A 27,466-nucleotide genomic window follows, 5' to 3' on the forward strand; every position below is an offset into this window, starting at 1 on the left:
AGAGGCAACCCTGAGGATTGAGAAGAGTCTGGCCAACATTTCCAAGAACCAGGAGAGCCTAGAACGGATAGTCGAGACTAAGGTTCATGATCTTGATGTAAAGATCACGGAGGTTCAGTCTATTGTGGAGAAGCTCAGAGATGATGTCGAGGCAGCCAGAGCCGCTGTAGAGGACAGTGGAGATGAGCGGCCTACCACTGAGAGGTTCCAGACTATGCCAAGGGCACCCAGATCTTTAGCTGTGCTAGTTGCAGGCACGAGGACCACTCACTCTGCACCTTCTGCTACTTCTCCAGTGCCACCTCCAGTATCTACTCCACCAGCCCAGCAGACATCAACTGAAGCATTTGCGGACGCACTCATCTCAACGCCATCTACGCACACCGGAGCCACCAGCCATAAGTCACCTTCAGGAACTGTCAAGGATCGTGCCTAAAGAGACGCATAGCTCTATAATTTTTCGAACTTTTTGGTATTTGTTGCCAAAGGGTGAGAAATTGTATAGATCACTAGGTTTCAAGAGAGAGTGTCTTGTCTTTTGCTCATTGGTTTTTCTCGAGTTTTTGCTACTATTTCTGCTTGTTTCGTGATACTTTGTTCGTTATGTGTGTGAGATACTATGTTTGTCTTGTGTGATTGATCATACTATGCTTCATGTGATGCTTAATGCTTAGCTCTATCATTATTTGTGTATGTTCATTCACTTATGTCATTGGTGATGCGTGCATACTATTTCACTCATATCGTTTCGTACGCTGCGCCAAGATGTATGTGACATGGAACAGTGACCCATGATACTAATAGATTGTGCATTTGCATTCAAACACAAATTTTTAATAATGCTCAAATTTAGGGGGAGCTCTTGCTTATCACATACTTCTCAAAGCGACGATGTATTTCATTCATTTAATTATTTGTCGAATCTTTGATCTATATGTTGTCATCAATTGCAAGAAGGGGGAGATTGAAAGTGCAACTAATCCCCTGTGGTTTTGGTAATTCATAACAACATATATCTCATTGAACTAATGTCCATTCAAGATAAATATTTCAGGAAGTTAAATGATTGGCATGGCATGGAATAGAGGTGTGGACCCCTCAAAATGATAAGGACAATGATTGGCAAAAGCTCAAGACTCTACATTTTTTTAAGTGATCCAAGATCATGTTGAGTCCATAGGAAAGTCAATACAATTAAAAGGGGGTGAGGTGTTGCTTAATGATCTTGTTGCTCAAGTGCTTAGTGATATTGCTCCAAAACCCTCAGTCACTTTCTCTATCCACATATGTTCAAAACCTAATTTCCAGCTCGGTCCCATCGATATTTCCCATCCGGAGCCACCGAGTTCATCTAGACTTAGCCACTGCCAAAAACCCTAACAATTCGGTTCCACCAATATGGATCTCAGTCTCACTGAGATGGCCTTGCCAGTGCTCTGTGACTTGTTGCAATCATTTCGGTCTCACCGACAAGTTGCAATCGGTCTCACTAAGTTGGCTTGACTGATTCTCTGTTGCTTATTACTTCACTTCGGTCCCACTGAGATGATGCAATCGGTACCACCGAGATGAGGTTTGCCCTAAGCCCTAGCACATCGGTCCCACCGAGTTGTTCCAGTCGGTCCACCGAGATTCCTAACGTTCATATTTTTGTACAGATCGGTGCCACCGAGTTTTCTGATCGGTGCCACCAAGATGGGTCAAAAGTGTGTAACGGTTCGATTTTGTGTGGAGACTATATATACCCCTCCACCCCCTCTTCCTCATAGAGGAGAACCATCAGAACGTGCCTACGCTTCCACCATTCATTTTCTGAGGGAGAACTACCTATTCATGTGTTGAGATCAAGAGATTTCGTTCCTACCATTTGAACCTTGATTTCTAGCCTTCCCCAAATTGTTTTCCACTCAAAATCCTTCTTTCACCATAGCCAAATCTGTGAGAGAGAGTTGAGTGTTGAGGAGACTATCATTTGAAGCACAGGAGCAAGGAGTTCATCATCAACATACCATCTATTATCTTTTGGAGGGTGGTGTCTCCTAGATTGGTTAAGTGTTGCTTGGGAGCCTCCGACGTGCTGTGGAGTTGAACCAAGAAGTTTGTAAAGGAAAGGAGATCGCCTACTTCGTGAAGATCTATCCAAGTGAGGCAAGTCCTTCATGGACGATGTCCATGGTGGGATAGACAAGATTGCTTATTCGTGGACCCTTCGTGGGTGTAGCCCTCCGTGGACTCGCGCGGCCGTTACCCTTCGTGGGTTGAAGTCTCCATCAACGTGGACGTACGATAGCACCACCTATCGGAACCACACAAAAAATATTCATGTGTCTATTACGTTTGACTTCTCCAAACCCTTCCCTTTACCTTCATATGCAATGTTTTATATTCCGCTGCTATACTCATATAATTTCATGTGTAGGTTGATTGCTTGACTTGTCATAATTGCTAAAATCTGCCCACAACTAAAATTTAAGAAAATGAAAGATTTTTATTTGATCAAGTAGTCTAATCACCCCCTCCCTCTAGACATACTTTTGATCCTACGGTGGGGCAACGGCAGGGCGGGATGGCGCCTCGCTCGTGGCGGACGGAGGTGCGACGACATGGGGGCGGGGAGGCGGAGAGAGCGCGAGACTGGCAGCGGCGGTTGGCGTGGAGAGCACGGGCGGTCGCGCGACGAGCGAGGCGTGGCGTAGGCTGGTGGGAGGCCAACATGAGTGGGCGGCAAGGCGGGGCGCGGCAAGCCGGGGGGGGGGGGGGGGGGGGGGGGGGGGGCGACGCAGGCTCAGGGGCGTACAGGCACGGCGAGGCGGGGTGTGGCCGGAGCAGGCGGGGCGCGGGAGCTGGCTGGCCTGACAGTTTGAGATGGGGCGTTGTGTTGGGTGCATGCACGGTCAACTGGCAAAAATTGAACAAAAGTGACGTCCGTTCTAGCGTTGGAGTTGGCCTAATACTGGCAAAGCTTCCCAGGGCTTTGGCGACATCTCCTGCACACAGACAGTGAGACGCTCCTCAAAAAAGGAGAATCTACAGCGCAGACAGAGCGCGCGGACTGACTGGGCATCCGTCATGTCACAGGCAGGCGAATCCAGATGCTCTTGTCGTATCGTATCGTATACACAGACATTGCGCGTACGCATGATGATCACAGAATATCCTGGCCCGCACAAGTTGATCCGAGTCCCCCACGAACAACAGTTCGTCCGGCGTCTCTTCCCTTCCCTGTTTCGGCAGTCCCAGCCTTGCCGTCAAATCTGGTATCATCGGGCAAGAGGCCAACCACACCCCATCCACTGGCCAGTACATGGAAGCCGTGTGGCACAAATTTCAGGCAGCTCTGCAACTCAAATCAAGAGATTTTTAACAGAAGGAAAAGCTAAATACTCTTACACGGATCTGAGCGGCTTAAGAGTTGGTCAGTAGCCAGTGATGTACATGTAGTACACGGGCACATCACTGTCAGGCCACGATCGAATCGTCCATCATCCGATTGATGACCGACGAGCCCATGTCGGAGCCACACTGATCGCAATGAATGAATTGATTTCAGCGTCCACAGTCCTGACTCCGTCGGGTCGGGTGGTACTGAGTTGTCGAGCCAGGCTGGCTGGACACGTCGAAGCGGATCGCGGCTCTCGTCCGCGCGGCGCGGCCGGCCTCCCCTCCGGTGCCCACGCCGCTGGGCTCCTCCTCCTGCCTCCTCTCCTCACCCGTTGCTTTCAGGCAAGGCAGGCATCCACGCCACCCCGCCCACCACCCATGCCACTTGGTGCATGCACCCAATTCTTCCTGTTCATCGTCTTCTTCCTCCGGTCCCGTGGAACCATCTCCGTCCTCGGTGTCCCGCCGCACTGTGCTGCGCGGCACCCTGTCTCTGTGTCAGATGTCATGCCGTCTAGGGACTGCGGATCGTTTCGGGTTTCCACCAGAAACCCTACTGTTTCATGTGTTATTACTATATATATATACCTTCCCCTAAATTCAAATAATTCTCCGTTTCGCACTGACGCTGAGCTGTGTCCAGTTGATGTTGATGGTGCTTTTGTTAGGTGCGCTTTGTTTCTCCACCCAATCAAGGCCCTTCTTCAACAACCAATCGATTCATAACTCACGTTTTTATCACCTGATGATGATTCTCTTAATAGTATTATTATGCTTATTTCATTAGTGCCACTTGAGAGTTAAGATTAAGCCATGGTTAGGGGGTTGTTTACTTTCTCCTTTCCTTTTAGCACGGATGCACTTTACCCAGTCCAACTTCACAAATTGGTGGCCAAAAAAGAACAAAAAAAGGTTCTTGAGCATATGTTTCAAGTGCATCTTTGCTCTACTAGTTAATTGCTTAATTTCAGGAGTGTTTGCTCCTTCCTCTCACCATCGTTGCACATCACTGCACGAAAAGAGTAGATAGTTTACAGGTTTTTTAGCTTAGGCTTTGCGGACAATTCTTGGTCAAGAAACTACAGGCCAGCTTTCGAGAATATCCAAGGGACAAATTGACCATTTAGAGTCACATAAGCCACATGGTTTTCTTATATTATCCTGCTCGTTGTCTGGAACCTATTTTAAGGGGCAGATTAGGTACATCTCGAGAACGATTTTGAGCCCACATCGCCGGATTTCGGTGCCCTCATAAAACGCTTAACCTTGGCTTACATCTAACTCAACCGTTAACCCTTTCCCTCAGTGTTTAATTTTATTTTGTAGATCCCCCCAACCAGAAACTCTTTTTTTTTGTAGATCCCCCCAACCAGAAACTCTTGGTAAGAGAGACTTGCCACAAACTCTTGTGGCCTTTTTCAACATGTTTCTTTATCCATTTTGAGATGTTTTTCAGCATGTACCCCAGCTCCCTAGTATGATACATCACATGATTTAACAACTTCCATCAAACGAGGATTATGACTGAAAACACGCTGAGTCATTCAGAAACTTGTCAAGTTGTCGCACACAGTGGGTCATTCAGAGACTTAATCGCCCAGCAAAGAAACGTGACACCTGTCACTCCTCATATGCACCTCAGCCTCAGTCATCAAAGACTCGATCGGATGGCTGTTAGCGCGCCGACCCGCTGCCTCCATGAAAATCAGCACGATAGGGGCACCTCTGTGACTGAGCCCGAGAGCATGTGAGGAGGGGTCACAACTCACAAGTCCCACCACTACCTTGGCTTGACAGGCCAAGGGATAAGATGCACGGTTGATAGGCGCCACCAAGCAATAAAGGGGATGGTGGCTCTTGTGATCAAAGCGAGGACCATCCAATCCAACCGGATCCATGTTTCTTTCTTTTTAATATTACCAGGCAAAGATTATTTTCTGGCGAGCACCAAAAACACTTCAAAGCATTGCCTAACTTTTCTTAGGTTATACAGGAGACACACGTCACGTACCCTTTAGGGTTTCTTTCTCTTAGGCGACGGCCGAGGAGACGGCGGCAACACGACGAAGCTGGATCGGATCCCGATCGGGCTTCTAGTCCGGCCGGGTTCTCTCGATCCAGAAGGGCGGAGCAAGGGGGGACAACTACCCTCGGCGGGAAGATCATGGCATCGGCGGACTCATCCACATCTAGGGTTAATGGGCGGAAGACGGCGGAGCAGGAGGGAGGGAAGAGGAGGGCAAAGGGAGATCAGGGGTCGGAGGGTTCGTTGGATGGAGCCAGGGCGTCGCAGGAAGATTCGTTGAACGAGAAGCTGAAGTATATGAATCTGAGGGAGGAGAAGGAGGAAGACGTGGTTTTAGAGGAGCATTTGGAAGAGCTAGAGAAGGATACTGAATTCATGGCGTTGGCTAGGGTCCATACTAACAAAAAGTTCAATCATGGTGCTTTCTATGGAAATATGCGATTGGCTTGGAACCTAGAGCAAGAAGTGGAGTTTAGGGCAATAGAGGATAACCTGTTTTTGGTACAGATGAGTTGCTTGGGAGATTGGGAGAGGGTGATGAACGAAGGGCCGTGGATATTCAGAAACTGCCCAGTGTTGTTGGCACAGTATGATGGCTGGTCGGAGGTGAAGGAGATTGAACTCAATACATATCAGGTTTGGATGAGGGTGATGGGGTTGAAGGAGAAGATGAGAACTGCGAGTATCGCGAGGCAATTAGCGAGAAAGGCAGGGGAAGTGGTGCGAGTGGACGAGAGGTCAGTGAAAGGCCAAGGTGGGGGGATCCGAGTGCGAATCATCTTGGACGTGAGGAAACCTCTGATGAGATGTGCAAGCCTCACCTTACCTTAAGGCAGAAGAAGGTATACTTTGAGTTTGAATATGAGAAGATGCCAGTATTTTGTGGTGTTTGTGGCCTGGTTAGTCATGTCGCCAAGGAGCATGGTAATGGTGTCCATGATGAGAATGCTATAATTTATCCTATTTCCTTGATTGCTCCGGAGTTTAGAAGAGATGAACATTGGGCGCAAACAGGCCAGGAGGAGAGAGGTACATGGAATAATCGGGGGGGAGAGGAGGACGAGGTGGGGGAGCTTGGAGGAACCAGACGGCTAAGGAAAGATATGATGAGGATCTATGCAGCACGGCTAGCAGCCCGGTCAAATGCCCTAGTAATGCCCAACCCTCGGGGTCATTCAAAAGAAGGCTGGAGTATGAAGAGAAGGAGCAGAGTGTAGGAACGCAGCTGCTGTTAACTGATGGCAAAGGGGGAGAGCGGCTGAAGTCGAAAGAAGCAAGCACAAAAGGAGGGGAGGAGGGGGAGGATGACACAAACTCGCAGGGAAGCAAGAGGCGCAAGGCGGATGATACCGTTTTGACGGACTTGGCAACATTGGTGTTGGGGATCGTTGCGGAAATTAAAATTTTCTACGCATCACCAAGATCAATCTATGGAGTTTACTAGCAACGAGAGGGGAGGAGTGCATCTACATACCCTTGTAGATCGCGAGCGGAAGCGTTCAAGAGAACGGGGTTGATGGAGTCGTACTCGTCGTGATCCAAATCACCGATGATTCAAGCGCCGAACAGACGGCACCTCCGCGTTCAACACACGTACGGAGCGGTGACGTCTCCCACGCCTTGATCCAGCAAGGAGGAGGGAGAGGTTGAGGAAGAAGGCTCCAACAGCAGCACGACGGCGTGGTGGTGGTGGAGTGACAGTTCTCCGGCAGGGCTTCGCCAAGCACACGCGGAGGAGGAGAGGTGTTGGGGAGGGGAGGGGCTGCGCCTTGGATGTGGTGCTGCAGCCCTCCCCTCACCCCTCTATTTATAGGGAGAAGGGGGAAGGGGGCCGGCCCCTCTAGATGAGATCTAGAGGGGGGCGGCGGCCAAAGGGGGGAGGGAGCTTGCCCCCCAAGCAAGGGGGGCGCCCCCCTTTAGGGTTCCCCCCAAACCCTAGGCGCATGGGCCCTAGGGGGGTTGGCGCCCAGCCCACTAAGGGCTGGTTCCCTTCCACCTACAGCCCATAAGGCCCTCCGGGGCAGGTGGACCCTCCCGGTGGACCCTCGGAACCCTTCCGGTGGTCCCGGTACAATACCGGGATACCCCCGAATATTTCCGGTGACCGTATGGTGACTTCCCATATATAAATCTTTACCTCCGGACCATTCCGGAACTCCTTGTGACGTCCGGGATCTCATCCGGGACTCCGAACAACATTTGGTAATCACATACAAACCTTCCTTATAACCCTAGTGTCATCGAACCTTAAGTGTGTAGACCCTACGGGTTCGGGAATCATGCAGACATGACCGAGACACCGCTCTAGGCAATAACCAACAGCGGGATCTGGATACCCATGTTGGCTCCCACATGTTCCACGATGATCTCATCGGATGAACCACAATGTCGAGGATTCAAGCAATCCCGTATACAATTCCCTTTGTCAATCGGTACTTTACTTGCCCGAGATTCGATCGTCGGTATCCCAATACCTCGTTCAATCTCGTTACCGGCATGTCACTTTACTCGTTCTGTAATGCATGATCCCGTGACTAACTACTTAGTCACATTGAGCTCATTATGATGATGCAATACCGAGTGGGCCCAGAGATACCTCTCCGTCATACGGAGTGACAAATCCCAGTCTCGATCCGAGCCAACCCAACAGACACTTTCGGAGATACCTGTAGTGCACCTTTATAGCCACCCAGTTACGTTGTGACGTTTGGTACACCCAAAGCATTCCTACGGTATCCGGGAGTTGCACGATCTCATGGTCTAAGGAAATGATACTTGACATTAGAAAAGCTTTAGCAAACGAACTACACGATCTAGTGCTATGCTTAGGATTGGGTCTTGTCCATCACATCATTCTCCTAATGATGTGATCCCGTTATCAATGACATCCAATGTCCATGGTCAGGAAACCGTAACCATCTATTGATCAACGAGCTAGTCAACTAGAGGCTCACTAGGGACATGTTATGGTCTATGTATTCGCACATGTATTACGATTTCCGGATAACACAATTAAAGCATGAACAATAGACAATTATCATGAACAAGGAAATATAATAATAACCATTTTATTATTGCCTCTAGGGCATATTTCCAACAATTGGCGGCCCCCGGTTCGGGGGACCTCCAGGCCCAATGATACTCTTAGGGTGGAACTGTCGCGGGATGCGTCAGTCCCGAGCAGTTCGAGCACTTCGGGAGGTCCAGAGGTGCTACAAACTAGACGTGTTGTTTCTTTCAGAGGCACATCTGTCTGACGCAGAGGCGGAGAAATTGATGAAAAAACTAGGGTTCCAGGAGAGGCTGGTCGACCCGAGTGATGGGAGGGCGGGGGGTCTTGTGATGTTTTGGAGACGCGATATGAATATCACAAGAATGGAGGTTACGAGTAATTTCATTGATGTCATTATTGATGATGGGAACAAGTGGAGATGCACAGGATTCTACGGAGAACCGACAAAAGAGAATAAGCATAAATCATGGGACTATCTTAGGTCGCTGCACCAAGTTATGGATGTTCCCTGGATGGTTTTTGGAGATTTTAATGAAATCTTATTTGCTCATGAGAAGGAGGGGGGCGGTTCGGGAGCAGCGACTGATGCAAGGGTTTAGAGATGCTCTGGCCAATTGTGATCTTGATGATATGGGGGCGTCAGGTGATTGTTTTACTTGGAGCAGAGGTCGGATCAAGGAGAGACTGGATAGAGCGGTTTGTAATTCGAGGTGGAATAACCTCTTCCCGCATGCAAGAGTACTGAACGGGGAGATGACGAAGTCCGACCATCGACCCATAGTGGTGAATACGGAATATTATGCGGAACATAGTAGACCGAGGGGAGCTAAAAGAAGGTTTGAAGCAAGATGGCTCAAGGAGGAAACGGTGGAGGAGGTGGTTCGAACGGCATGGCAACGGGCTGCCATGCTAGGCATTGGGCCTTTCAAGCCTAAAGTTGATGCAGTACATACAGAGCTGCACCGGTGGGATCGGGAAGTGTTGAAGAGACCGCAGAAGAGGATGGCGGCCCTAAAAGCGGAGCTGGAGGACGTGAGAAGGGGTCCGGCTACAGATGCCGCCATCGATAGGCAGAAGGAGATACTTCTTGTCATTGAGAATTTGCTGGAACAGGAGGAAATCGAGTGGGTGTAGAGAGGTAGAGCGAATTGGTTAAAACATGGTGATCGGAACACAAATTTTTTTCACATGTATGCCTCAGCAAGGAGGAAGAAGAATACTATCAAAAGCTTACAAGATGAGAACTGAGTGGTGCAGGAAGTGCAAGCAGAAATGGAGAAGATTGTACAAAATTATTTTACTAACCTGTTTACTTCGTAGGTGAATATTCCAAATGAGAATGTCATTCAAAAAGTGGTGCCCAAGGTTTCGGGGCAAATGAACGATATGCTTCTAGCTCCGTTCACCGAAGAAGACGCTCGTCGGGCTCTGTTCAGTATTGGAGATTTTAAGGCCCTGGGCGACGGATTACATGCGGCATTTTACAAACGTTTTTGGAGTATGATTAAGGAGGATCTGGTGAAGGAAGTGTTGGAAGCAATAAATACAGGTACGATCCCGGAAGGGTGGAATAATACCACGATAGTGTTGATTCCGAAAGTGGCAGCTCCGACTAACATCACGCAGTTTAGACCGATTAGTCTATGTAATGTGGCCTACAAGATCATCTCCAAGATGCTAGCTAATCGGTTGAAAGGAATCTTACCGGAAATTATCAGCCCGACGCAGAGTGCTTTTGTTCCCGGAAGATTGATCACGGACAACATTCTAATTGCGTATGAGTGTATGCACACTATAAAGAGAAAACAAGGCAAGTCAGGGCTATGTGCGGTGAAATTAGATATGCATAAGGCATATGATAGGGTGGAATGGTGCTTCCTGAAGAGAATGATGGAGAGGTTGGGGTTTGATAACAGATGGGTCTCGTTCATAATGGCTTGTGTGTCATCAGTTTCATATAATGTTTGTTTCAACGGGACATCTACGGATGTGTTCCACCCATCGAGAGGGCTAAGGCAGGGAGACCCCTTGTCTCCTTACCTTTTTCTGTTGTGTGCTGAGGCCTTGTCAAGTTTGTTACAAAGGGAAGAGGATAATGGAAATCTAGTAGGCGTGAGAGTATGTAGAGACGCACCACAAATTTCACATTTACTCTTTGCGGACGATTCCCTCATTCTGATGAGAGATGATGGGGCGAATGCTGAATGTCTTCGGGATATCTTGGATGCATACTGTGAGAGCTCGGGGCAATTGGTAAGTGACGCCAAGTCCAGCATCTACTTTAGCCCGAACTTGGCAGTGGAAGAAAAAGTTGTAATATGTCAGAATCTGCGTATATTCACGGAAGCCATGAATGAGAGATATTTGGGCCTACCGGCGATGGTGGGGGCGGACAGGAGTGAAGCTTTTGAATACCTCATCGATCAGATCAATCAGGTGTTGAGCGAATGGAAAGAGAAGATGTTATCCACAGGAGGGAAAGATGTACTCATTAAGGTTGTTGCTCAAGCCATGCCAGTGTTCGCGATGTCGGTGTTTAATATCCCGAAAAATGTTTGCAAAGGGATGACGGATGCCATATCAAGATACTGGTGGGGTGACGACGATAACCACAAGAGGATACATTGGGCGTCATGGTGGAAGCTTTGCATTCCGAAGAACAAAGGGGGGATGGGATTCAGGGATTTGCATAGTTTTAACCTCGCTTTGTTGGCCAAGCAAGTATGGAGATTATTGGAAAATCCGGATTCTTTGTGTGCGCGGGTCCTTAGATCGAAATACTACCCGGACGGGAAACTTTTAGAAGCGAAGATGAAGAGTGGATGTTCATTCACATGGCAGAGTATATGTGCTGGCATTCATACCTTCAAAAGAGGGGCCATTTGGAGGATAGGCGATGGATCACAAGTTAATATTTGGTCTGACCCATGGATAGCAGCGAGTGCGGATGGACGTGTAGTCACCCCGAGAGGAGCAAATCTGTTGTCAAAGGTATCTGACCTGATCGACCCGGCAACAGGAGTGTGGGATCATGAGCTTATCATGGATATGTTCTGGCAGGTGGATGCGGAGAGAATCCTTGCTATTCCGCTGGCGCCGCCAGGAATGATGGATGATTTTGTGGCGTGGAGGTTCACCAAGAACAACATATTCACGGTTAGGTCGGCATATCATGCAGAGTGGGATCATCAGTTCGGACGTTGGTTCGAGCGAACGGAAGGCCAACAATCACAACAATATCCAGTCTGGGCAAAATTGTGGGAATCTTCACTGCCGGGTAAAGTGAAGATACATGCATGGAAAGTGCTGCATGGGTTTCTGCCATGCTTTGGAGTCCTTGCGAACCGTCATATAGCGATGCCCAAGAGCTGTCCAATGTGTGCAGGAGGATGCGAGGATATAAAGCATGTGCTGTTTTCTTGTCCAAGGGCGGCTGAGATATGGAGATGTCTGAAGTTGGATGGCTTTGTGGAGGAGTCATGCGAGGTGGATAGAGCTGGATCAGCGGTGTTGGACTATATTTTATGCGCACCGCGGAGGGGAAGTCTACTTCCAAATGTCAGTGCGCAGACCCTAATCCTTGTGGGAGTGTGGTATGTGTGGTGGGAGAGAAGGCAAAAGGTGCATGGAGAGGAGGTACAAACGCCAGCCCGTTCGGCGCTGTCGATTTCCGCTCTAGCTACCAACTACACAAACGCAAGGAAGAAGGAGATGGGCGTGAAGAAGGGAGGGTGGACCAAGCCAAGGGAGGGGTTCGTGAAGCTCAACGTTGACGCATCATTTTATGCTCAGAATCTGAACGGAGCAGTTGGGGCTGTGCTCACGGACGACAAAGGGAGGTTCTTAGCAGCCTCCAACGACAAACTGGAGCATGTGTCCGATGTAGCATCAGCAGAAGCGTATGCATTGAGGCATGGCCTCCTCCTTGCGCAACAGATGGGAGTAAACAAGCTGGTGGTGGAGGCGGATTGTGTAGAGGTGATCAATACAATGAACTCGGGTGGCTTCACTGCAACAGGAGCGGCGGCAATTTATGCAGATTGCAATGTTTTATCAGTAGACTATACTTCGATGTCTTTCTTTCACTGCCCTCGAGAGGCAAATTGTGTCTCTCATGAGCTAGCTAGGCTGGCGGTTTTTAATCCACCCGGATTGTGGGTCGAGGAACCACCGGCATCTATTGTGAGATGGCTGGTGGATGATGTAACGGTTGTTTGATCTAATAAAGAGGCCCAAGTTTAAAAAAAGAACTTTTCTTAGGTTTGCCACTTTGAATTGACCCACCCGGCTTTAGGCAAAGTGGGGATCAAATACTAACTTTCTAAGCGTCTTGATGTGAAAGTCACTAGATCTCTCACACGACTTAAAAAGAAGCAGCTCAGCGGTATGAATTTTTTTTTACCCGAAAGTTCAGGGGAAGAAAAACATCTTGGTTGGTCCGTTTCTATGCCGACATCCAAGTGAACCTAATTCAGGCAAAATTTCCACAAGCCTGACAAACAGACGTAGCTGTCTATTTTACCAAAATTCCACGGCATGGAAGTTTTGCAAAAAAGAAAAAACAATTGAAAATCATCACCGGAAGAGAGAGAGATCACATAAGAGAGCACCAGTTCATACATTCACCAATCACAAGGAACGGAATCAAGAAATACACAAACAATTTGACAACCAGCCAGTCATATGAACAGCATTTAACTAACAAGTTCAACTAGGAATAAAATTAAGTTTTCCATAAGAGGTTCACCAGCTGGATGGACATACATGTATATAACCAGTTCCAAGTTCCAGCCTATTTGCAACTACTGCAAAACCTATATGAAAATTAAGAGAAGACCTATAGAATTACCCACTTCTTAGGAGGACGACGACGCTTCCCCATGGAAACACAAGGTTGGTTTTGCCACGAAGAAGGTTTTAAAAGCTTATGATGACCCTACGAGTTTATTCTTCATTCAGTAGTACCAATTGGGGCCGTCGTTCTTCTGCGGGTAGTCGACGGTGCCAGACATGTTGAAGCCAGAGCCGAACCTGAAATCCGATGCGCCGGAGATGCTGCCCATCTGGTTCCCGAACTGCGCCTGCGCGTCGTCACGGATGAAGAACTGCTGCTGCGCCGGGGCCTGCTGCTGCTGTGGCTGTTGTGCTTGCTGCTGCTGCATCATGTTACTGACATCACTGAACATACTGTCGCCATTGCCTCCAATTCCATTGCCCTGTCCAAAGAAACCCTCGTCCATCTGCGCTCCCGGGGTGATGGCATTGGGCCTCTCTATAATGGTGACGTCGTCGTTGCCCATGTTCTTGTTGGTGGCCGGGAAGGCGGTGTCGTACATGTTCATCAGCTCGGCGATGGACCTCTGCCCATCCATGGGCAGGCCAAAATCCAGGTTGTTGAGCCCATGGTTCTGCTGGTTGTAGGCCGCCGGGAAGACTTGCGGCGGCGCAGGTGGCGCTGCCTTGTTCTCCGCGCTTGGCGGGAGGGGATCATTGTACTTGCAGGTGTACTGGTGGCTGCTGCGCGCATTCCGGTCAAGGAATCCGTACCCGTAGTCGCTGTGCGGGCACTGGACGTTGTTGCAGGTGTAGACGCGGTTGTTCAGCATCAGCTCCGGCTCGGCGGCCACCGCACTCCTCTTCTGGACATACTCCATGTCGGCGGTCTCCTCTTTCATGGGCGCTTGCATCAGGAACTTGTCATTCAGGATGGCCGCGCCGAGGTTGAAGGCGGTTGGATCGGCCATGGCCATCTTGTGGGTGCCGGCCTCATCGCCCTTGCAGTCGTCGGCGAGGTCAACGTCGTACTCACTCGAGCTGGCGTTGAATGATATGGCACTGGCGATGCCGCCGGCAGACGCTGGAGGGCGAGCGCCCGGGTGCAGCCTCATGAACAGCTCCTCTTCCTGCTTCACCACGGCCAGCCAGGTGGAGATCTCCTTGGCGGTCATCTTGTCCTGGAGGCACTTGGACTGGCGGACGAGGCGCCGGATCTTCTCGATGTCCGGCGACATGTGCTTGATGACAGCGGTGAGCACGCTCACCTTCCAAGCCTTCTTGAGGTCATGGGGCTTCTTGTACGGGGGCGGGCCCTGGTCCTTGGGGATGCCAAGCTCCGGCCACCACTCCTCGTCGCCGGACGGCCACCATGGAGGAGAGATGCCCTTCTCGAGCGGGAACCTTCGCTGCGGGGGATCGCAGTGCTGCATGAGCGCCGAGAGGAGCGAGCCCAGCGTGGTGTCCTGCAGCTCCTGCAGCGAGTGCGGGCTGGCGGTGCCGGAAGCCAGCTCGCTCTCGGAGCCCGGCACGGCGTTGTCCGCCTGGTACTTGGCGATGGCGGCCGGGCCGTTCCGGTCGAAGCGGACCTTCTCCTTCCACCAGGCACGGAGGTTGTCAGAGGCGCCGCTCACGGGCTTGCCCTTCTCCGGAATGATGCCGTACACGAACCCCTGGGCGCGGCACACCTCCATCATCTTGAGCATGTACTTGAGGATGCCGTCCTGCGCGCGCGACATCTTCTTGCGGCGCGCCTGCTCCTGCGACTGCCGCGGCTTCAAGCCGTCGCCAACGCCGCCGCCGCCGGCGGCCTGCTCTTTGCCGCGGCTCTGCTGCAGCTCCTTGAGGCGCTTGAGCTTCATGCGGTCGCGCCACATGCGGCGCTCCAGCTCCTCGATGTCATCCACATCGTCGTCGCTGTCGTCCTCCCCGGCGTCCGGGAAGTTGTCCGTCGGGGGGTCCACGAGGTCGCCCTCGCCCATGACGCACTGGTCGCCGGAGGAAGTCTGCGGCATAAGGGAGCCGAAGCCGAGGTTCTTGTCGGCGCCGTTCTGCTGGAGCAGATCCACGAAGTTGTGCACGCCGGAGAACGCCATGCCCTGATCCATGAGCAGCCCACCTCCCATCATGGCCACTCAAGCAACTCTCCCTTTTTTCCACAAGAGAAATTCCACTTCCTCTACTTGTAGCTGTGGTGGTGTTCACCTGCACAGAAGCAAGCAAAGAGGCCAGGTTAATTACCAACTTATTGCTTGCTGAGTCTAAACGCAATAACTAGGCAACATGTGCAACAAGATTAGTGTTAAAGAGGCAATTACAGTTAAGAGCAATAAAGCTTAAAATAGCCATAATACTACCAGTAGTATCTTAATCAGGTAGTTTTCTTTGAGGGAACTTAATCAGGTAATTAGACGGTGACTTAACACATATGTGCTCCAGTTCCTGTCTTGTCCTTAAAGAAAACAGCTGGACCAGTATTAGTTCACAAAACATCCCAGATCTACATAACCCGGAGCCGAGACAATCGTGTGGCATAAAAGCAAGTTTGCCAATTGAAGCAAGCACCGGAAGGCCCGGCCTGCATGTGTTTGGCTAATCAAAACGCACTCGATCTTATCTAACCCACACCTCTGCTATGATCCTCTCCTTCACAATTATAGATCATCAACTCAAGAAGGCAGCGCACGCAACTAGCAGAGGCAACTAATCTAACAGAAGCTTATCTTGTTTTTCTCTGTGACATGATCATATCGGACGGCATAACTAACGGAAATGGGTAGGTGTGTTATGCATGACCATATAGGAGTACGAAATACACTAATGAAAGAACAAGGCAGAAAACTTAACACATCTGTCCACACAGGGTTTTACCAAATACTAGAACTGTTTCCATATAATCCTAGCAGGTCACGAAAATGATTGTATCATGTTTAAGCGTATGAAAGATCGGATTGCTTTGATCCAATCACTCACAGGGGTTGGCCAAAATGATGAGAAAGCAGGGGGAACACTTTTCAAGGGAAGAAAGCCATCTTTCATGTAAAACAGGTATCGACAGTTGGAAACAAGAACATGTACCCATGTGCTCACCCAAAAGGAAACAAAGTAGTAGTATAGCCCACAAAAGGGGAAGAAAACAATAGAGAAAATGGATCAAGCAGGCATCAAAAACGGAGAAGGGACGGGAAATTTTCCATCTCCTGATAAGAGAAAACAGGAATAGCATTCCATTCCTCCCTGACAAAACAAAATAAAATCCTTCCAAAAACGCCAGGTGCTACATACTCCAGATTTCCAAAACAAAGAAAGAAGGGAACTCTGGGAATTGGACTTATCCAAAAACATCTCCCTGGAGCAATGAAAAAGAAGCACAAACTGGAATTGAAAACTGCTGCAGAAGCAACTCTAGGACCCCCGAAAATATCCATCTATCCAGAGAGAAAAATAACCAAAAGAACAAGGCATGGTCGCATAGCTAGCCTACCTCAGGCCCTCTAGCCAATCAAGAGCACGGACAAAACACATCGTAAAAGGATAGACGAGGAAGAAGAAGCATATGCAGCAGGAACGCAGGAACACATAAGGGAGATGGCAGGGCAGCATGAGCTCACCTGCGTCGATCTCCCACTTGCTAGTTTTATCCGCTTTTCACCTTTGCCATGACCTTGGAGAGCTAGGAAGGGAGGGGAGGAGAGAAAAACAGCGGAGGGAGGGTGGGGGAAAGGGGGGGAGAAGAAGGCACGAGGGAGAGGAGGGAGGACTGGAGATCAGATAAGAACAGGCCAAGGGAAGGGGGGAGGAGACCACGGCGCAAGAGCACAAAGCAGCAGCAGCAGCAGCTAATAGGAAAGGCAAGTGGGTGTGGGTGGCGCTCGGGCGCAACAGCGACAGGGACCCCTTCCATCTTATAATCGCCCCCTTATATTATACGGAAAAAATGGTGCTAGTCCCACGCACGAACCGCCGCTGCGATGTGAATCTCGCTGCGGTGCTAAGTAAAAATTTCACGGCCGCGACAGCGCGCCGCCCGGCTTCGGCGAGGTTAAAGAAAGGCTGGGTGGCCTCTCTCTCTGTGACGCGTGGGGTCCCAGTCGGTGCGCTCCGTAACGTGGAGCCGGTGGACCGGGGGAGCGCGTGAGCTACGGACAAAGCCGCTACAAGTTGAGAGCCTAAACTGTTTAGAAACTGTTTAGGCCTTCTTTGGTTTATAGGGTAGGAAAATCATAGGAATAGAAAAGTCATAGAAAATGAGATGACATGTATCTCAAATCCTATGAGTAGGAATAGAAAAGGAGATGCCCTTTGATTCACACCATAGAAGTTTTTTCATTGAGTCTAGGCTAATATTTATTTTTCTATGAAATATGGAGGATAGGAAGAATTCCTTCATAGGAATATGATTCCATTCCTACAAACCAAAAGGCTTTAAAGAAAATTTTCCTATAGAAATCATATTCTATGAAATTCCTACAACAAGATTCCTCTAAACCAAAGGAGGCCTTACTGTTTTGCCCTCTCTCGAGACTTGTGGGCGTGTCCAAGACCCCAAAGGGGATCTTCTGCGCACAGCACGCCATGAGTCTTTTTCCTAGGGGAATTTTCCTTACATCATTTTGCTCATTTGGGACGGACAGAGTACTAAGTACTAACATGCATCCTTCTTCAATGTCTTGAACGCAAGTCCAAAAGCTAGCTCATTTGGGGTCTATGTGGATGCTAGCAGGGAGTTTTATGTATATAAGTTATGTTTAATTTGCAATTCTTAAGTACCACTAAGTACAAACCTGCATCCCTTCTTGAATGTCTTGAAGGCAGATCCAAAAGCTAGTTTCTCCTGTGTGAGCATCTACAAAAGATCAAGTAACTATTGAACACACTCGATCATTCGTTAACAAATCAAATCAACACATTAAAAAAGATAATGAACTCTTCACCGAATTGGAAGCTTTGCTGCCGCACTAGAAGTGTTCCTCATAGGAACGGTCGGAGTTGGTCCCGGACGCCGCCGGGTGCTTGGTACCGCCGTCGCATGTGTAGCGTTGTCACGGCCACGACCACACCCCACCTTGTAACCGGGCAGAGAGGAGCTGCGCCCGAGAACCTGCCCCATTAAAGGTGGTTGAAGAGTCGGGAGCATGGATAGGCAAGGGCGAAGGCGTGGCGCCCGAGGCCGACTCTTGGTGCCATCTTCTCCAAATTCTTCCCCATCCACCGCGTTTGCATCTGCGATGGAGTGATGCGCCTCCTCGACATCCTCGTGGCCAAGATCCATGTGTTTGTCCACTGAAGCTCGAGGCATGGCGGAAGGAGGTGCTCCGCCAGCCCGACGTGCTCGTGTGGAGGGGGTGGGGTGGAGAGGAGGAGGTGGAGGGTGGAGAGGAGGAGGTGGAGGGAGGAGATTGCTTGGTCTGCTAGTCGCATGGAGGACGGGAGGTGGAGGGAGGAGATGGCTTGGTCTGCTAGTCGCATGGAGGACGGGAGGTGGAAAGAGAAGACGAGGAGATGAGGGAGGTGGATGGTCATATCGCTGCAGGTAGCGCCGGCGGCGATGGCACCTCCCCTCTAGGGTTTGTGGCGAGAGAGATGGGGCGAGGGGCTTTCTGTGGTGTGGTGTGAGAGTGACGGCGCGGGGGGAGGGGGCTACGGGGAGGGATTTGAGATTGAGGTTGGGTTGGGTAAAGCGACGCTAGGGTTTTCACATTTTTAGTGAATGACATACAATGTCTACCTGTCAGAATGAATGAGCATATGGGTATGCGGGTACGCGGGTATGGCTATTGCGTTCCATTAACCAGCAGTATGCAGATCTAGCAACCTCCGTTAGCAACCCGTGGTGGACTCCCTCATATAGATCTGGTGGTACCCAGAGTACGCGTCTAAAAAAGACAGTCGCTCACAACTCGTGATGGAGTTGATCACCCGATCAATGCGGGGCAAAGGAAGCGGATCCTTCGGGCATGCTTTGTTGAGATTTGTGTAATCAGCGCACATGCGGAAATTCAATTTGGCTCTCGGGAGCGCGTGCTCCCGGGCCAAAAAATAATTTTCGAAATGTCAAAAAGATCAAGACAATTTTTGATGTATTCTTAGTCACATCCAAATGCTACATGCAAATGTTGAGGCAAAAAGGTTAAGCATTTTGGCCTGTGCAAAAAAAAAAACTGAACACTACAGGAATCAGCTACTTTGCCGTCTGCCACGGCAGACGGCAAAGGCAAGGATGGCGGACGGCAAAAAGGCCTTTGCCGTCTGCCGCGGAGGGCAAAAGGCTCCGGCAAAGTAGGCATCGGTAAAGAGCTTCTTTGTCGTCTGCTTTTTGAAGCGGACGGCAAAGGGGCCTTTGTTGGAAATATGCCCTAGAGGCAATAATAAATAGGTTATTATTATATTTCCTTGTTCATGATAATCGTTTATTATCCATGCTAGAATTGTATTGATAGGAAACTCAGATACATGTGTGGATACATAGACAACACCATGTCCCTAGTAAGCCTCTAGTTGACTAGCTCGTTGATCAATAGATGGTTACGGTTTCCTGACCATGGACATTGGATGTCGTTGATAATGGGATCACATCATTAGGAGAATGATGTGATGGACAAGACCCAATCCTAAGCCTAGCACAAGATCGTGTAGTTCGTTTGCTTAGAGCTTTTCTAGTGTCAAGTATCAGTTCCTTAGACCATGAGATTGTGCAACTCCCGGATACCGTAGGAATGCTTTGGGTGTACCAAACGTCACAACGTAACTGGGTGGCTATAAAGGTGCACTACAGGTATCTCCGAAAGTGTCTGTTGGGTTGGCACGAATCGAGACTGGGATTTGTCACTCCGTGTAAACGGAGAGGTATCTCTGGGCCCACTCGGTAGGACATCATCATAATGTGCACAATGTGACCAAGGAGTTGATCACGGGATGATGTGTTACGGAACGAGTAAAGAGACTTGCCGGTAATGAGATTGAACAAGGTATCGGGATACCGACGATCGAATCTCGGGCAAGTAACATACCGATAGACAAAGGGAATTGTATACGGGATTGATTGAATCCTCGACATCGTGGTTCATCTGATGAGATCATCGAGGACCATGTGGGAGCCAACATGGGTATCCAGATCCCGCTGTTGGTTATTGACCGGAGAGTCGTCTCGGTCATGTCTGCATGGTTCCCGAACCCGTAGGGTCTACACACTTAAGGTTCGGTGACGCTAGGGTTGTAGAGATATTAGTATGCGGTAACCCGAAAGTTGTTCGGAGTCCCGGATGAGATCCCGGACGTCACGAGGAGTTCCGGAATGGTCCGTAGGTAAAGATTTATATATGGGAAGTCTTATTTTGGTCGCCGGAAAAGTTTCGCACTTTGTCGGTATTGTACCGGGAGTGCCGAAAGGGGTCCGGGGGTCCACCAAGGGGGTCCACCAGCCCCGGGGGGGCCACATGGGCTGTAGGGGGTGCGCCTTGGCCTATATGGGCCAAGGGCACCAGCCCCAAGAGGCCCATGCGCCAAGAGATAAGAAAAACGGAGAGTCCTAAAGGGGGAAGGCACCTCCGAGGTGCCTTGGGGAGGAAGGTCTCCTCCCTGGCCGCACCCTTCCTTGGAGGAAGGGCCAAGGCTGCGCCCCCCTCTCCCTTGGCCCTATATATAGTGGGGGAGAGGGAGGGCAGCAATAATCTAAGCCCTGGCGCCTCCCTCTCCCTCCCGTGACACCTCTTCCTCCCCGCTTGCGCTTGGCGAAGCCCTGCCGGGATCCCGCTACTTCCACCACCACGCCGTCGTGCTGCTGGATCTCCATCAACCTCTCCTCCCCCCTTGCTGGATCAAGAAGGAGGAGACGTCGCTGCTCCGTACGTGTGTTGAACGCGGAGGTGCCGTCCGTTCGGCGCTAGGATCATCGGTGATTTGGATCACGACGAGTACGACTCCATCAACCCCGTTCTCTTGAACGCTTCCGCTCGCGATCTACAAGGGTATGTAGATGCACTCCCCTTCCCCTCGTTGCTAGATTACTCCATAGATTGATCTTGGTGATGCGTAGAAAATTTTGAATTTCTGCTACGTTCCCCAACAGTGGCATCATGAGCTAGGTCTATGCGTAGTTTCTATGCACGAGTAGAACACAAAGTAGTTGTGGGCGTCGATGTTGCCAATTCTTCTTGCCGCTACTAGTCTTATCTTGTTTCGGCGGCATTGTGGGATGAAGCGGCCCGGACTGACCTTACACGTACGCTTACGTGAGACAGGTTCCACCGACTGACATGCACTAGTTGCATAAGGTGGCTAGCGGGTGTCTGTCTCTCCCACTTTAGTCGGAACGGATTCGATGAAAAGGCTTATGAAGGGTAAATATAAATTGGCATATCATGTTGTGGTTTTACGTAGGTAAGAAACGTTCTTGCTAGAAACCTATACAAGCCACGTAAAAACTTGCAACAACAATTAGAGGACGTCTAACTTGTTTTTGCAGCATGTGCTATGTGATGTGATATGGCCAGAAGATATGATGAATGATATATGTGACGTATGAGATTGATCATATTCTTGTAATAGGGATCACGACTTGCATGTCGATGAGTATGACAACCGGCAGGAGCCATAGGAGTTGTCTTTATTTTTTGTATGACCTGCGTGTCATTGAATAATGCCATGTAAATTACTTTACTTTATTGCTAAGCGCGTTAGCCATAGAAGTAGAAGTAATCGTTGGCGTGACAACTTCATAAAGACACAATGATGGAGATCATGATGATGGAGATCATGGTGTCATGCCGGTGACGAAGATGATCATGGTGCCCCGAAGATGGAGATCAAAGGAGCAAAATGATATTGGCCATATCATGTCACTATTTGATTGCATGTGATGTTTATCATGTTATGCATCTTATTTGCTTAGAACGACGGTAGCATAAATAAGATGATCCCTCACTAAAATTTCAAGAGACGTGTTCCCCCTAACTGTGCACCGTTGCGAAGGTTCGTTGTTTCGAAGCACCACGTGATGATCGGGTGTGATAGATTCTAACGTTCGAATACAACGGGTGTTGACGAGCCTAGCATGTACAGACATGGCCTCGGAACACATGCAAAACACTTAGGTTGACTTGACGAGCCTAGCATGTACAGACATGGCCTCGGAACACAAGAGACCGAAAGGTCGAACATGAGTCGTATAGCAGATACGATCAACATGGAGATGTTCACCGATGATGACTAGTCCGTCTCACGTGATGATCGGACACGGCCTAGTTTGACTCGGATCATGTATCACTTAGATGACTAGAGGGATGTCTATCTGAGTGGGAGTTCATTAATCAGATGAACTTAATTATCATGAACATAGTCAAAAGGTCTTTGCAAATTATGTCATACGCTTTAGTTCTACTGTTTAAGATATGTTCCTAGAGAAAATTTAGTTGAAAGTTGGTAGTAGCAATTATGCGGACTGGGTCCGTAAACTAAGGATTGTCCTCATTTGCTGCACAGAAGGCTTATGTCCTTAATGCACCGCTCGGTGTGCTGAACCTCAGCGTCGTCTGTAGATGTTGCGAAACATCTGACATACACGTTTTGATGACTACATGATAGTTCAGTGAGTAATGCTAACGGTTTAGAATTGTGGCACCAAAGACGGTTTTGAAACGTCGCAGAACATATGAGATGTTCCGAAGACTGAAATTGGGATTTCAGACTAATGCCCTCGTCAAGAGGTATGAGACCTCTGACAAGTTTCTTAAGCCTGCAAACCAAGGGAGAAAAGCTCAATCGTTGAGAATGTGCTCAGATTGTCTGAGTACTGCAATCGCTTGAATCGAGTGGGAGTTGATCTTCCAGATGAGATAGTGATAGTTCTCCATAGTCACTGCCACCAAGCTAGTAGAGCTTCGTGATGAACTATAACATATCAGGGATAGTTATGATGATCCTTGAACTATTCGCGATGTTTGACACCACGAAAGTAGAAATCAAGAAGGAGCATCAATTGTTGATGGTTAGTAAAACCACTAGTTTCTAGAAGGGCAAGGGCAAAAGGGATACTTCATGAAACAGCAAATCGTTTGCTGCTCTAGTGAAGAATCCCAAGGTTGAACCCAAACCCGAGACTAAGTGCTTCTGTAATGAGAGGAACGGTCACTGAAGCAATACTACCCTAGATATTTGGTAGATGAGAAGGCAGGCGAGGTCGACAGAAGTATATTAGATATACATTATATGAATGTGTACTTTACTAGTACTCCTAGCAGCACCAGGGTATTAGATACCGGTTCGATTGCTAAGTGTTAGTAACTCGAAATAAAAGCTGCGGAATAAACGGAGACTAGCTAAAGGTGAGATGACGATATGTGTTGGAAGTGTTTCCAAGGTTGATGTGATCAAGCATCGCATGCTCCCTCTACTATCGAGATTTGGTGTTTGCGTTGAGCATGATTGGATTATGTTTATCGCAATACGGTTATTCATTTAAGGAGAATAATGGTTACTCTGTTTATTTGAATAATACCTTCAATGGTCTTGCACCTAAAATGAATCTCGATACATGTTCATGCCAAAAGTAATGATAGTACCACATACTTGTGGCACTGCTATTTGAGTCATATTGGGATAAAACGCATGAAGAAGCTCCATGTAGATGGATCTTTGGACTCAGTCGTTTTTGAAAAGATTGAGACATGCGAACCATGTCTATTGGTATATATGCATGAAGAAACTCCATGCAGATGGATCGTTTGGACTCACTTGATTTTGAATCACTTGAGACATGCAAATCATACCACATGGGCAAGATGACTGAAAGTCCTCGTTTTCAGTAAGATGGAACAAGAGAGCAACTTGTTGGAAGTAATACATTTTGATGTGTGCAGTCCAATGAGTGCTGAGGCATGCAGTGGATATCGTTATGTTCTTACTTCACAGATGATTTGAGTAAATGCTGAGTGTATTTACTTGATGAAACACAAGTCTGAATTATTGAAAGGTTCAAGTAATTTCAGAGTGAAGTTGAAGATCGTCGTGACAAGAGGATAAAATGTCTGTGATATGATCATAGAGATGAGTATCTGAGTTACGAGTTTGGCACACAATTAAGACATTGTGGAAAGTGTTTCACAATTAATACCGCCTGGAACACCATAGTGCGATGGTGTGTCCGGACATCATAGCTGCACCCTATTGGATATGGTGCATACCATGATGTCTCTTATCGAATTACCACTATTGTTTATGGGTTAGGCATTAGAGACAACCGCATTCACTTTAAATAGGGCACCACGCAATTCCGTTGATACGACACCGTTTAGAGAAACCTAAGTTGTCGTTTCTTAAAAGTTTGGGGCTGCGATGCTTATGTGAAAAAGTTTCAAGCTGATAAGCTCGAACCCAAAGCGGATAAATGCATCTTCATAGAAAACCCAAAACAGTTGGGTACACCTCCTATTTCAGATCTGGAAGCAAAAGTAATTGCTTCTAGAAATGAGTCCTTTCCCGAGGAAAAGTTTCTCTCGAAAGAATTGAGTGGGAGGATGGTGGAGACTTGATAAGGTTATTGAATCGTCACTCCAACTAGTGTGTAGCAGGGCACAGGAAGTTGTTCCTGTGGCACCTATACCAATTGAAGTGGAAGCTTATGATAGTGATCATGAAACTTCGGATCAAGTCACCACCAAACCTCGTAGGACGACGAGGATGCGTGCTACTTCAGAGTGGTACGTAATCCTGTCTGAGATATCATGTTGTTGGACAATACTGAACCTACGAGCTATGGAGAAGCGATGGTGGGCCCATATTCCGACAAATGGTTAGAAGCCATGAAATCCAAGATAAATGGATCTTTGAGAAGAAGATGGACGTGGACGGTGATGTTACCGTCTATGAAGCTCGACTTGTGGCAAAGAGTATTTCCACAAGTTCAAGGAGTTGACTACGATGAGATTTTCTCATCCGTAGCGATGCTTAAGTCCGTCGGAATCATGTTAGCATTAGATGCATTTATGAAATCTGGCAGACGGATGTCAAAACAAGTTTCCTTACCAGTTTTCGTAAGGAAAGGTTGTATGTGATACAATCAGAAAGGTTTTGTCGATCCTAAGGATGCTAAAATGTATGCTAGCTCCAGCGATCCTTCCATGGATTAGAGCAAGCATCTCGGAGTCAGAATATACACTTTGATGGAGTGATCAAAGTTTTCGGGTTTATACAAAGTTTGTTAGAAACTTATATTTCCAATAAAGTGAGTGGGAGCACTACAACATTTCTGATAAGTATATGTGAATGACATATTGTTGATCCGAAATGATGTAGAATTTCTGGAAAGCATAAAGGGTTGTTTGAAAGGAGTTTTTTTTTCCAAAGGAAGACCTGGATAAAGCTGCTTACATATTGGGCATCAAGATCTATAGAGATAGATCAAGACGCCTGATGATACTTTCAAAGAACGCACACCTTGACATGATTTTGAAAGAGTTCAAAATAGATCAGCAAAGAAGGAGTTCTTGGCTGTGTTACGAGGTGTGAGTATTGAGTAAGACTCAAGACCTGAACACAACAGAAGAGAGAGAAAGGACGAAGGTCGTCCCCTATGCTTCAGACGTAGGCTCTACAGTATGCTATGTTGTGTACTGCACATGAAGTGTGCCTTGCCATGAGTTGGTCAAGGGGTACAATAGTGATCCGGGAATGGATCACATGACAGCGGTCGAACTTATCCTTAGTATCTAGTGGACTAAGGAATTTTCTCGATTATGGAGGTGAAAAGGAGTTCGTCGTAAAGGGTTACGTCGATGCGAACTTTGACACTAATCCGGATGACTCTGAGTAGTAGACCGGATTCGTATAGTAGAGCAGTTATTTGAAATGGCTCCAAATAGCGCGTGGTAGCATCCACAAGATGACATAGATATTCGTAAAGCACACACGGATCTGAAAGGTTCAGATCCGTTGATTAATAACCTCTCTCACAAGCATAACATGATCAAACCAGAACTCATTGAGTGTTAATCACATAGTGATGTGAACTAGATTGTTGACTCTAGTAAACTCTTTGGATGTTGGTCACATGGTGATGTGACCTGTCAGTGTTAATCACATGGTGATGTGAACTAGATTATTGACTCTAGTGCAAGTGGGAGACTGTTGGAAATATGCCCTAGAGGCAATAATAAATAGGTTATTATTATATTTCCTTGTTCATGATAATCGTTTATTATCCATGCTAGAATTGTATTGATAGGAAACTCAGATACATGTGTGGATACATAGACAACACCATGTCCCTAGTAAGCCTCTAGTTGACTAGCTCGTTGATCAATAGATGGTTACGGTTTCCTGACCATGGACATTGGATGTCGTTGATAACGGGATCACATCATTAGGAGAATGATGTGATGGACAAGACCCAATCCTAAGCCTAGCACAAGATCGTGTAGTTCGTTTGCTTAGAGCTTTTCTAGTGTCAAGTATCAGTTCCTTAGACCATGAGATTGTGCAACTCTCGGATACCGTAGGAATGCTTTGGGTGTACCAAACGTCACAACGTAACTGGGTGGCTATAAAGGTGCACTACAGGTATCTTCGAAAGTGTCTGTTGGGTTGGCACGAATCGAGACTGGGATTTGTCACTCCGTGTAAACGGAGAGGTATCTCTGGGCCCACTCGGTAGGACATCATCATAATGTGCACAATGTGACCAAGGAGTTGATCACGGGATGATGTGTTACGGAACGAGTAAAGAGACTTGCCGGTAACGAGATTGAACAAGGTATCGGGATACCGACGATCGAATCTCGGGCAAGTAACATACCGATAGACAAAGGGAATTGTATACGGGATTGATTGAATCCTCGACATCGTGGTTCATCTGATGAGATCATCGAGGACCATGTGGGAGCCAACATGGGTATCCAGATCCCGCTGTTGGTTATTGATCGGAGAGTCGTCTCGGTCATGTCTGCATGGTTCCCGAACCCGTAGGGTCTACACACTTAAGGTTCGGTGACGCTAGGGTTGTAGAGATATTAGTATGCGGTAACCCGAAAGTTGTTCGGAGTCCCGGATGAGATCCCGGACGTCACGAGGAGTTCCGGAATGGTCCGGAGGTAAAGATTTATATATGGGAAGTCTTATTTTGGTCGCCGGAAAAGTTTCGCACTTTGTCGGTATTGTACCGGGAGTGCCGAAAGGGGTCTAGGGGTCCACCAAGGGGGTCCACCAGCCCCGGGGGGCCACATGGGCTGTAGGGGGTGCGCCTTGGCCTATATGGGCCAAGGGCACCAGCCCCAAGAGGC

At 48.3% G+C, this 27,466-nt stretch overlaps 1 protein-coding gene across 2 annotated transcripts; it reads right to left on the reverse strand.

The window, feature by feature from the left end:
• Positions 1 to 13,113: 13,113 nt before the first annotated feature.
• Positions 13,114 to 17,150, reverse strand: LOC109783915 (protein ETHYLENE-INSENSITIVE 3-like 1a). 2 transcript variants are annotated; one of them, XM_020342501.4, is made up of 2 exons: positions 16,805 to 17,150; positions 13,114 to 15,398 (listed from the first exon to the last, which is right to left on the reverse strand). In XM_020342501.4, the coding sequence occupies exon 2, from the start codon at positions 15,320 to 15,322 to the stop codon at positions 13,376 to 13,378; it is 1,947 nt and encodes a 648-aa protein (XP_020198090.1). In that variant the 5' UTR covers positions 15,323 to 15,398; positions 16,805 to 17,150; the 3' UTR covers positions 13,114 to 13,375. The 2 variants fall into 2 exon arrangements, with proteins under 2 accessions (XP_020198090.1, XP_045083783.1); XM_045227848.2 differs by having other exon boundaries at positions 16,678 to 16,930.
• Between the last annotated feature and the right edge of the window lie 10,316 nt (positions 17,151 to 27,466).

This window comes from Aegilops tauschii, chromosome 4 (genome assembly GCF_002575655.3).
Source record: "Aegilops tauschii subsp. strangulata cultivar AL8/78 chromosome 4, Aet v6.0, whole genome shotgun sequence".
NCBI lineage: Eukaryota > Viridiplantae > Streptophyta > Magnoliopsida > Poales > Poaceae > Aegilops > Aegilops tauschii.